The 12,350-nt window shown below is 44.7% G+C and overlaps 1 protein-coding gene across 4 annotated transcripts in view; it reads right to left on the bottom strand.

The window, feature by feature from the left end:
- Nucleotides 1–12,350, bottom strand: part of RTN4 (reticulon 4) — a 63,522-nt gene that overhangs the window by 33,721 nt on the left and 17,451 nt on the right. Inside the window, exon 3 of one of the 4 annotated variants that reach the window (XM_028725099.2) lies at nucleotides 9,808–12,036. The exons of 2 other annotated variants lie outside the window; for them this stretch is intronic. In XM_028725099.2, the coding sequence (XP_028580932.2) occupies nucleotides 9,808–12,036 (2,229 nt within the window). Of the gene's footprint in view, nucleotides 1–9,807; nucleotides 12,145–12,350 lie in introns of all 4 variants that reach the window. One more of the 4 variants, XM_028725097.2, reaches the window with a different exon arrangement.

Genomic DNA, 12,350 nt, shown 5'->3' with positions numbered 1-12,350 from the left:
CAGCCTGCATTCGCTCCATAAGACGCACACACATTTCCCCTTACTTTTTAGGAGGGAAAAAGTGAGTCTTATAGAGCAAAAAATACGGTATTTCAGATTTCCTGCGAAAGGTATCAAAGAAGCAGTAGGCCTCTTTTACACATGAGCTTCAATTAGGGTGCAGCATAATAAAAAGTATTTCCAAATCAAGCAATCAAAACTCGTTATCAGGCAATATAACCCTACAACAGGTGCTTGTACGTTAACCCTTGCAGCAGAAATGCCTGTTAAAAAAATACAGCCTCAGTACACAGAAAGTCCATAATTCAGCTACCTTGCTAACGATGAGCTGCTCTGGGTTAGTACCTAGATGGGAACTTTTGAGTTCCATGGGTGAAAGGCAGGATATAAATCCAAACAAATAAAATAGCAAAGTGCTTTCGCTGGCCTTTAAAAAAGGAACAAGGAAGGTCAACATGCAGATTTCTGGTGCAAGAAAACTGTACAATTTGGGGCCCACCAACAATAAGGCCCTATTCGCCACAGGCATTGACTTGCAATTGCTTAGTTACAGGAAAAGCTAGACAGGACAGAAACTCAATATATTGAACTCCAAGCTCCACCAGAGGAAAATGCAATGTACGAGCAATGTTTATTGCAGTGAATTGTTACAGAAGTAGAACACAGATCCCTCTTCCTTGTTGAGAAGTCCAGGATCATTAGGGAAGGGAGCAGAAGAACAGTGACCAGCAGACGATGGTGTGGGCAGAATAGCCTCCTGCAGAGTGTGCATTTGAGTAAGCATGGACATTCAACAGATGAGTTGCAGTGGAAGAATGATTACAAGTTGACTCAGACATCACCAGCATTTCAGTAGGGCTGGGAAGGGAGTTGGAGAGAACAATGCCATGCTCCTTCAAATCCTCCTATGCCTATTTCAAAATCTCAAAGCTGGAGAACGGAGTTTTCTCATTTCCAAACTCTCCCCAGCCACTTCTCGGATCACCCTACAATTACGAAGTCTTCTGGACTGAGGCTAAAGCTCAACACAAGAAAAGATATTTGGGGCTCTTAAGACTTGAAACTGGGTTCCCTAAAATATATCACATCTTCCATCTACCTGGACATGAAGATCCTCTTTTGAGGCCCCTTGTCATCACATGAAGTGAGGCTGGTGATCACAACAGAGAAGGCCTTTTCGGTTGTGGCACCTCAGAACCATGCCTGGTGCTTCCTTTATGGTCTTTCCCCCATCAAGTCAAGGTTTTTTTTTTTATTCAACCAGGGTCTTTTAAATCTTAGGAAAGGGGTTGGCTAATCCGAGTCCCTGCGGATATTGCTGAGCTCCAGCACCCACTGCATTGGCAAGGTGGGCTTGCAGTTCAGAGTTTACGGCTGTTGCAGCCCAGTTTGCAAAGTAATGCATTGGTTTGGAGAAATACGTTTTTAAAATGGCGGCATGTTTTCTGTAGTTCCACATTCTGTGGAATTCCATATAGAATATACCCGTTACAGAAACACACACTATCTACAGATTTTTCAAGTTCTTGCTGTCTCTGTGGTTGTGGATATAATTGAAAGTAAGCAAGCAGCACCTACAAAATCCTCCAATGTTTTAGAGACAGAATATTTATAGTTTGTTGCCTTTCTCCTTGTATTCTCCAGCCATATTCCCTATTCATCATTTACCTATAACTGTTCTCTAGCTCCGAGAGCAATCCTCTCCAGCTAGCTTCATACCTCCATACCTTCAAAAGCACAGTTCTATAAAATTCACATGTCCATATCCACTTAGACAAATTGACGAAGTTCAGGCAAAGTAAATTCGGGTTGTATTCAAAGAAGTCAAACTCACGAGTAAACCCACTGAAATCAACTGGCGAAATTAACTTACATCCATTGGTGTCAATGGGTCAGAGCATGACATTGTGTTGGATGCAGCCCATAATTCACGGTTGGGGGTTTCATGGGGCAAACAGATGAGCCTCCTTTAGAAAAGCAGCCTTCCTAATGCATATATTAATGCTTTTCTTCCTGGAACCTACTTGAGACACTCCTTCAAATATTAATTAGGCAGGGGCTAAATTATACATTGGGACTGAAAGGGAATGTGCTTTAGCGGCTGGCATTTTTGGTGTGAGGAAGAAAAGCACAGCTGACTGCTGTTTTCAACCAGAAATCGTTCTGAAGGCAAGCAGCCTCCCTTTCCCTTTTCAAAAAGGTCAGAAAGCCACTTATGCACTGTGGAAAGCATAAATACTACAGCTGGATAATCAGTCGGATTATTAATTAACCTAGAAATTCAGTACCACGAGACAGATTGATGGCCCACAAATGTAGTTAAGCTCTGGGGGGAAGAGCAAAGATTAGATAAACATTTTTTTTATTACTCAAAAGACAAAGCAATCACTAAATATCAGCTCCGATATATGAAACATCTCAGTTCATATCAGCTGTGCTTCTGAATGTAGATTGCTGGTTAATAAAAGAGGGGCCATCCCTATATTGCTACATTTTTGGAGTTAGCGCAACCTTAGCTCAATATTTTTTTATCCCAAAGGACTTGAAGTGGTGCATGTGTGGTATTATTATATTATTATTAATTATTAGATTTGTATACCGCCCTTCAGCTAAAGATTCCAGGGCTGTTCACAACAGAAAAATCCAATACACATAACAAAACAAAAACCAATAACCCCATTTCCACAAACACATTTTAAAAGCTGTAGAATGTATTACAGTGGTACCTCTGGTTACGAACTTAATTCGTTCCGGAGGTCCATTCTTAACCTGAAACCTTTCTTAATCTGGGGTACCACTTTAGCTAATGGGGTCTCCCGCCAGTGGCGTAGCGTGGGGGGTGCAGGGGGGGCCGGCCGCACATCTGGGGTTAGGGCAAATCCACGGGTTAGGGGGCGCAAATCCACGGGTTAGGGGGCGCAAATTACTTGCCTTGCCCCGGGTGCTGACAACCCACGCTACGCCACTGTCTCCCGCTGCCGCTGCACAATTTCTGTTTCCATCCTGAGGTAAAGTTCTTAACCCGAAGTAGTACTTCTGGGTTAGCAGAGTCTGTAACCCGAGGTGTTTGTAACCTGAGGTACCACTGTATTATTTATTAAATTTGTGTATTATCATTTATTAAATTTGATACTAAATATGGTACTCTTTCATCCTCAACAATCACCCTTGTAAGGCAGGCAGGCGGTTTGTAAAATGCGCCCCTCCCCATAATTCACCTGATGGGCTTCACAGCTGATTGGGTGATTTGAACCCAGGTCTCTTATGGCCTTACCGCTTTTGAAACCAGCCAGATGGGCAGGGTATAAATTATTATTATTATTATTATTATACCCCAACCATTTCTTTGTAGCCTCAGTGAAGAGGGTTGCTGTACTTCTAACCTTGTGAGTGAGTGACAGGTGTCTATTGACTGACTTAATAGGCTGGAATGTTTAAGGAACACTGACGAGCTGTAGGGAGAGTGCTTTAGTGCTGTTCTCCGAATCTCTGGTTAGTTTTAACTGTGTTTTTTAAAATGTGTTGACTAGTGAATGCACGCGTGGCATGTTGTTGGCTTAGCAATCATGATTTGTTTAGGCGAAACAAAACCACAATCCTGGGCTTGAGACATCACACTTAAGCTAGCGGTCTGCTTTGTTTAGCTGCTAATGGAAGGCAGAAGCAAATGAGGAACGCTCATGGCTTAATAAGCTATACTTTATGGCTAAGCATTATTTATTAACTGAGAAACATTTAGAAATCAACAATGGAAAAAATCTCTGAAGTGTATGTAAAACATGAAACGATCATCAAAGATGGACAGATAAAAGCATACTGTGCTAGAGATAAGTTATACATAACTAAATCATGTGTCTGAACATGTTTGCTGGGGGGGGGGACGGTTTCAGCTTGCATCTAAGACAGTATAGCAATAGCTGCCTGTCCAATGTTAATAAGGCAGGGAGATTTGATCTCTGGTTAAGGGTTCTCCCATGGAAGGGCTGGTAAACACCTCGTGTCTGAGAGTCCTTGAGAAGTGACAATGCCTAGTCATGACTAATAAGCAACTATGCTAGATGAATAACTGGGCTAACACAAAAGGGCTGGTTTGGATGCAACCCTGAACTACAATTTAACATTATAAATTCACAAGGTAGTAATTAACAGCAGCTTGCTGTTCTGTGTGAACCTGGACAAACACCACTTTATTTTAACCATAGTTAGTGGAAACAAGCCGACTTCAATCCACAGGTTGGGAAGGAGCAGGGCTGCTTTCACTAATTGTAGCAGAGTTTACATTACACTAATCTTTCAGCAGGGATGCGGGTGGCGCTGTGGGTTAAACCACAGAGCCTAGGGCTTGCCGATCAGAAGGTTGGGGGTTCGAATCCCCACGACGGGGTGAGCTCCCGTTGCTCGGTCCCTGCTCCTGCCAACCTAGCAGTTCGAAAGCACGTCAAAGTGCAAGTAGATAAATAGGTACCGCTCTGGCGGCAAGGTAAACGGCGTTTCCGTGCGCTGCTCTGGTTCACCAGAAGCGGCTTAGTCATGCTGGCCACATGACCCGGAAGCTGTACGCCGGCTCCCTCGGCCAATAAAGCGAGATGAGCGCCGCAACCCCAGAGTCGGTCACGACTGGACCTAATGGTCAGGGGTCCCTTTACCTTTTACATTTTCTTAAAACTTAATTAGGGGGTCTCTTAACTGCTAGCGCAGCCTTCATCAAGCTGAGGTCTTCCAGATGTTTTGGACTACAAGGCCATGTTAGTGGATGTGAAGGTAGTGGGAGGTCATGCTAGTAGATGCAATCCAGAGAACGTTCACAACTCCACTGAAGTTTCAATTTACTCCGCTCTTGAGTTTCAATTTACTTCTTCATTGTTACTTTAGCTTACCTATCTTCCGCTGGGACCGTGCGCATTGATTACAAAGTAGTTTCTGGGTCAGATTTTCCATGCCTTTCATAACAACAGGCAGTTCTTTCCATGCCTATACCGCCATTTCAAAGCGAAAAGGTGGTTTTTGTTGTGATACTTTTTCAGCAGCAACATAACTGCTGTTAAATGCTTGCCACAACCTTCAGCTTCAGTCAAAAAGAGGTAAGGAAAACAACGGCTTCCTTTTCAACTGCAATTTAACTGCCTTCTGCTCTGTTTGTTGCTGGCAGCATCAGCACAATACCTGTCTGTTTTTCAAACACGTTATACATAATAAACAACTGACAGGGTTCAAATGGAGAGCAAGAGAAGAGTTTTCTATTTTTAAAAGCTGGTAGCGCAGCAGGCAGATTAAGGGGAAGAAACCATAGCTGTGGAACACACTTTTAAAACCAGTTTAGAAGTGGCATAGATGTGAGTGCCAGTCCAGCTCACCCCTTTACCAATTCGGTCATTAATCCTTAAAAATGTATATTAGAACTTAAAATGTCGGAGCAGTGGGGACTTTTTGTATTATTTATATTTCAAGCTTTTTAATGTATCACTTCTCCATCAGCAACAGCAAAATGGAGAGTTATTGACTACCAACTACAACTGTTTATAAAACTTACTGCAGTTTGACTGATCTGATTAGTTGTTTTTAAGGTATCATTCAATTCATTTACTGTGCATAATATATTCATATTATTCTATGCTTGCCTTTGGCTGATGCTATCAAACACAAAAATTGTGCCCTAGTTAAAATATTTATGTGGTATCGAATGTTAGGTAAAGGTAAAGGTCCTCTAGATGGTTAAGTCCAGTCAAAGGTGACTATGGGATGCAGCACTCATCTTGCTTCAGGCTGAGGGAGCAGGTGTTTGTCCGCAGACAGCTTTCTGGGTCATGTGGCCAGCATGAATAAACAGCTTCTGGCGCAACGGGACACTGTGACAGAAGTCAGAGCGCATGGAAATGCCATTTACCTTCCTGCTGCAGCGGTACCTATTTATCTACTTGCACTGGTGTGCTTTCAAACTGCTAGGTTGGCAGAAGCTGGGACAGAGAAACAGGAGCTCACTCCGTCGTGGGCATTCGAACCGCCAACCTTCTGATTGGCAAGCCCAAGCGGCTCAGTGGTTTAGACCACAGTGCCCCCCGCATCCCTATGTCAAATGTTACTCTTACTTGAAGTATGTTTATAGCTTTCAATGGCTCCACTTAAGGCATTACTAAGATTTTATATCAACCAATATCTATAAAATCAGAACTGCCGTGCCGAGAAGGACTGCTGCAAATTTCAGATTTCTAACACAGCAGGTGTTTCAGAAGTGATGCAAAAATTATTGCTATTGCTGTACTATAGATTAACAGGATCTGCTTGGGTAGCTAACAACACAAAAACCTTTAGAAAGGAAATTCTGAAAATTCTGAAAAGGTACGTCTAATTCAGGACCCAGCTCTTCAAGTGTAGCACAGGAAAGGCACAAAACAGTGGCATGAGGCAGACACCTTTGCACAGAATTAAGCCTTTGCTTTTAAACCAGAAATGAAGCACTGAAAGGGACATCACAATAGGCAACTCAGAGGTATCCCACATCAAGGCTAAAGAATGGCTCTGCTCTGTGCCAGAAGCAGTTTTTCCGCTGAGTCAGAGGCTTATGCATAATTCACAGGAATCTTTCAACAAGGGGCACAGTGTCCTGAAGTGGAAAGTCACACACAACTGGAATGTGGCAAACAATTCTGTGCAACAACAATGAGAGGTAGGAGGGCAGGGGGAAAGATTCTGCCCAGACACGGTTCCCTGGCTGCCCCCGCAAAGCAACAATTTCTGTTGCTAGGCTCCAGGTCCTGCTGAACAAGAACACCTGAAAGTTTCCTTATCACCTCAGCACAGATTCTTGGGATTTTCTGGTGTCCCCAAGTTTCCTTAGCATCAACTCCTGACGCTTCCTGTCTAACTCAGAATCAAAAAGGGGGATACGGGTATGATGTAGAATAAGAGGGCACTGGAGTATGATAAGAACCAAGAATAAGCTCTTCCTCCTCTTCCTCTTAGTTCAGCAGAGCTTCATCAAGAGATGCTCTGCGTGGACTGTGAACTTCCTTCAAGACTCAGCCATACCAGTTTCATTCTGGCCCGTGGCAGGAAAGATGGTTGCAAACTTACATGGTACCCTCAATTTATTTGGTACTTACAAAGCTAAAAACAGAAGGCAGGTTCCTGCTCCAAAGGGCCTGCGAAAGCTGCATCGAAGGAAGCGAGATTCTAAAAAGGAGGGATGGGTGAGCAAGAGTAACAGGGAAGTCTAGCGCTTTGTGCAAAAGCTGTTTCAGTTGGGTAATGACCAAGGAAAAGGCGTCACAGAAAAGGTTTCAAGCCATCCAGATGTTGGGACCTGTGGTCTTCACTATGCAATTGGACTCCAGCGCCCATTAACCCCAGCCAACAATGGCCCGAGACTATGGGAACTGGAGTGCAATATCTGGAACGCCACATGGTCTCTATCCCTGGTTTAAAGCAGGGGTGGGAAACTTCAGGCCTGGGGGTCAAATGCAGCCCTCCAGGCCTTTCTACATGGCCCTCGGAAACCTCCAAACTTCTATATTCAGGCCCTGGCCCTAAGTCCTACCCCAAGTGTTTCTGCCTGGCTGGAATATGCTCTTGAACTCGTAACAATACCTCTTGCTTGTCTGAATGGAGACCAGAGGAAAGGGGAGTGTAGAAACCAGTCTCCTGTACAAAGATTGCATTTGAATTCACTTCCTGCCCCCCACTTTTGCCTCTGGTGCTGCCCACCAGTGGCCCATGTCCCTCAGAAGGTTCCCCAGAGAAGAGATTGAGGTCCCTCCATCTGAAAGAGATTCTCCATCCCCTAGGTTTGAAGGGAGAGAGCCATACAGAGGATAGACAAGGGAGCTCTGGGCCTAATGGGTAGCAATAGGAAGGGTGTTTTTAGAGAGCAGGAGATCTTCAGGCTGTTCCAAGTGGTAAAACTGAAGGAGGGTGTGTGCTGTTGGGGAAGCAACTGAGGAAGGGCGCTTCATACAGTGTGGGCAACAAGAGAGGTGAATGATTCTGGTGGCAGCATTCTGGATGAGGTGCAGACAATAGTCAGGTGAGAGTTCCACACACTTTCATCTGACTACTGTACATCCAAGGAACCCCAGCTAGGGTTGCTTCTATTTCCCCCTTTTTGTGATGGCTCTGTACTCCAATCTGTTGCTGCTATTGTTGATACTATTATTTCTTCTATCTAGTTCATTTGTAATTGGAAATCAATAAAACACTTAAAAAAATAAATTAAAAATTCTGCATATTTATCCGAACCCTGGGTAAACTATGATAATTCTATACAGGTGATTTTCCCCCATGGTACCAAGTAGGTTGTGCTGACTAGCCCAACCTTAGATGCCCCCCCCCCCATGATCCATCAACCCTTGGGCAAAGGGCTCAAGCAGCATTGAAGCCAACAGTCCTTTCTCCTTATTTCCCACTCAGCAGCTTTTATTGAGAAGGTAGACCAGGACCCCCTCCTGGATTCAGGTGGCCTCTATGTCTGGCTGTTGCATCCAATAAGTAGAATTCATTGGAGAAGTATAGCTAACTGGCAGATGAAGACTTATCCTCCATGAATTTGTCAACACCACTTTGAAAGCCATCAATCACCACACCTTATGGAAGCAAATTCTTTAAGCTAATTATCTGCATTCTAATAGACAGGGAGAGGAAGAAAAATCTCTGTTCACACTCAACACACCTCCACGATACTCTTTCAGTCATCTTTTCTCCAAGCTTAAAAGGAAAAGAAAAGGCTTAAGCCTTTCTTCATACAGTGCTCTAGCTTTGATCGTTTAGGTTGCCTTTTTCTTCTTTTCCAGTTCTGAGATACCCGTTTTGAAACAGGGTAACTGTGCAGAGTATTTCAAATACAGCCACAACATAGGTTTATAATATAAACCCTCACTTCTCCCAAAAAATAAATTAAAAAATTGTCCAGTGGCACCTTAGAGACCAACTAAGTTTGTTCTGGGTATAAGCTTTCGTGTGCATGCACACTTCTTCAGATACACTGATACAGAAGTCACCAGACCCTTATATATAGTGGGAGGGTGGGGTGGGTTTTTCCTCAGAAGGGTAGTAGGAGATGGATGATTGACTCAATGGGTATGGTAAACCTGTTGACGACTGTTAATGACTGCAATTAGTCCAAAAGGAAAAAGCAAGGGATAGTATGCAGATGACCAAAAATAGCTACTGGACAATGTTTAAATCTTATTTATTTATTTTGACTGCGTCAGACCAACACGGCTACCTACCTGAATCTTCTCCCAAAAACTTTATATAAAACTTTCCCCTAAAAATTCCTATCTTTTTGATATCATCACACACCAATAATCCCAGGAAGTGAATTGGTTAAACGAGGCTCATCTCTCTAGACTGTGTCTAGAGAAGAGTTGCCCAAACTTGGGTCTCCAGCTGTTTTGGGGCTACAATTCCTATCATCCCTAGCTAACAGGACAAGTTAGAGACCCAAGTTTGGGAATCCCTGGTCTAGAGTATCCAGATTAGAAGTGCCATCAGCAAGCATCACCCAAAGGCATCTTCTGGCTTACACAAATTCTACACAGAAGACCCAACAGAGGCAACCATTTCGAAGCAAGCAGCAGCAGCACCTCCTTCTATGTGCAGCATAAAATCTCAACCTCAAGCAACTATGTTGGGAAGAAGGGCTGGGCAGCAGGCAGAGAGGGAGGAAATCTAGACGGGCGCTTTCTGAGCAGACGCCACCAGAGAGATGTACAGCCAGATCGTCAGACACACATTTTCGAGAGGGGCACAAGCCATGGCATGCTGAAGAAACACATTGATTAGTGAAATGCAAAGGAAGTGAAAGCAGGTTACCTGAAGGCTTACTCAGCTTTGATGAAAACATAGGGGCAGGTTTCTCCTTTTCCTTGACAGAAGCAGCTCCTCTCTCAGCTCCCTTTCCTACACTGTCTAACTTTTTCTCTGCCGGCGAAGGGGTAACATTAGCTGGGGGCGAGATCTCCTTCGTTGCTTCAGGCACTTCTCTGTCCAGTCTCACGGAGGGTTTTCCCAAGGCAGGACCTCTCTCTTCATTTCTGACTTGCACATTCTTCAAAGAAAGGTCGTGGGCCACCTCTTGGTAAGGAGACTGCCTTGCCTCTGATTCAAATGCATCACGGGGCTCTCTGCTTTCCATCTCCTTCGACACATCTTTTTCCATCACCGACTTAGCAGCCTGATAAGGAGCTGTGGGGAAGTCATCTGTCTCTGGAGAGGATTCTGCAGACAACACAATTTTGTCTCCCACTTTGAGCTCCTTGGGAACAGGAAAATAACCTGCGCCAATACGTAGTTCTTCCATGTCTAGTTCCTTCCATGTCTTCTCCTCCTTTGCTACTTCTGGAGCCCAAACAGTGGGTGCATTTTTGGGGGGTTCAGTCTGAGGCTGGAAGGATTCTAGGTAAGGCTTGCTAAGGGAAGGTGGCAACTCCTTCTGCTTCTCCTCCCAACCTTCCTTTGATACAATCTTATCATCAGATGCGGTGCTTTTCTCTTTCACAGCTTCCCTCTCTTTCTGAGCAAGGACTGGTTCTTGATAACTACCAAATAAGTCACTTTTCCCAGGTGCTTTCTCGTCAGGCTCGGCATATTCAGGCACAGGTTGGGAAACACATTCTGAAATCACCTCCTTGGATTTCTCTGCAACGGCCGGCAAACCAGATTCATTGGAAACCTTAGTTTCTTTAACTAAGTCGCACGCAATGGATATATAAGAATTCTCCAAGTCTTCCGCAGTTGTACCATTCTTATGTCCGGGTTCTTTATCGGCAGCATCAACCTTGGTTTCTTGTGCTTGACTTGCGGGTACATTCATTGCCTCCTGATACGAGGGAGGCTCCTCAGACTTCTGCATTACATTCTCGTAGTCGTTCTCGTAATCGCCAGCAAAAGCTTCCGAAGGGGAGGCTTCGGTTTGCACGGCAGGAGCAACCAACCCAACAGCGCTTGCGTTCAAGGGTGCTTCCATGACAATATCTGGCAAGACAGGGGAAGGAGCTGTTTCAGACCCTCCTTCAAAAGAGGGGCAGAGCTGCACGGCCACATTCAAGGGCTCTTGCGACGACTCGGACACCTGAACCAAATCGATCTTCGTTTCGTAAGCAAGTTTGGGGCTAACTGCATCATGAAGTTCACTCTCATATGCTTCTTGCACTAAGTCAGGAGTAAGACCTTCGGGCATATTGGCCAGAGCATCAGTAGACGCCAGCAGATTCTCGGCTTTATCAGATTCAGCATTCTTGCCCTGGCCACTTGCCAACTCATTGTGGGCAACGCTTGGTTCCGTTCCAAAATGGGCCTTCATCTCTGCTATCTTTTTCTCATCTGTTTTATTTTCAGAAGCCTGCTCCTCCACCAGAGACTTGGCTGTGCTGCCCTCGACTGTCACAGCTGATTCAAACTTGGCACAAGTAATGTAAGCTTCTGAAAAATCTTTTGTGGCTTCTGGAGTGCTGGGGAAAGAAATATCTTCATTGCTGCTTTCATGCTTCTTCTCGCTCTCTTTTCCAAAGTCTTTTTCTACCGGCAGAGCCTGAGCCTCCTCCGTGTCATATTTACCTACACCATCCATCTGACTCCTAGCCATTTCTTTCAAACTGCTGCTTTCATTGCTAGCCCATGATGGCTCAAAAGGCTTGAAATCCACATAGTCGTCCCTTGCGGAAAGGTCTACGAAAGCCATATTTTCGTCGGCATCGTGCTTTCGGTCTTCAAGAGATGCATCGTCATCGTGCTTCACAAACAGCTCGACAGGAGATTCTGGAGAAGAGTCCTGCTGGTGTGCAGAGAGTTTTTCTATATTAAACACTTCATTGGTGCCTGATGGTTCCTTGGTCTGAGATGAAAAGAATAGCCCTGTCCCAGTGTCAGAGGGCACTGCTTCTGAAGGTTTCGCTTCTGAACCACCAGCATCTTCAAGGAACGGGTTACGTGCGTTTTTGGTAGCAGCGGTAAATGCCTGGCTTTCAACCTGACCGTAACTGCCCTTTGCAGATAGCCCGCCTGATACTGCGTTGGGGGCTGTGTAGTCTTTAAAAGGATTGGCTGAGAGAGGAGAGAGAGAGGGAAGAGAAGCGGTAGCGTCAAGGGGGGCTGCAGCGAAATCTTCTCGCCATGCACGACCCAGCTGCTCCTGCAAGTCCATACCTTTGTCTGTGGCCGTGGACAGAAAGGAAAGTTAGCGAAGAGTGCAAGTGGTCTGAAAGTTAAGGCAAGTTTTAACGACAAGATCCACCCCCCCAAAAAACACACAGTAGCTAGCTCTCAACACTTGCAGCTAGAAAGGTTAGTAGGGAAAGCATGCAATATTAAAGCTAAGAGAAGGTAAATGTAAATGAAGCAGCAAATGTTGTGCAATC

Source organism: Podarcis muralis, chromosome 3, assembly GCF_964188315.1.
Source record: "Podarcis muralis chromosome 3, rPodMur119.hap1.1, whole genome shotgun sequence".
Lineage (NCBI taxonomy): Eukaryota > Metazoa > Chordata > Lepidosauria > Squamata > Lacertidae > Podarcis > Podarcis muralis.
The sequence above is the reverse complement of the archived record's forward strand: the minus strand, read 5'-3'. Positions and strand labels throughout refer to the sequence as shown.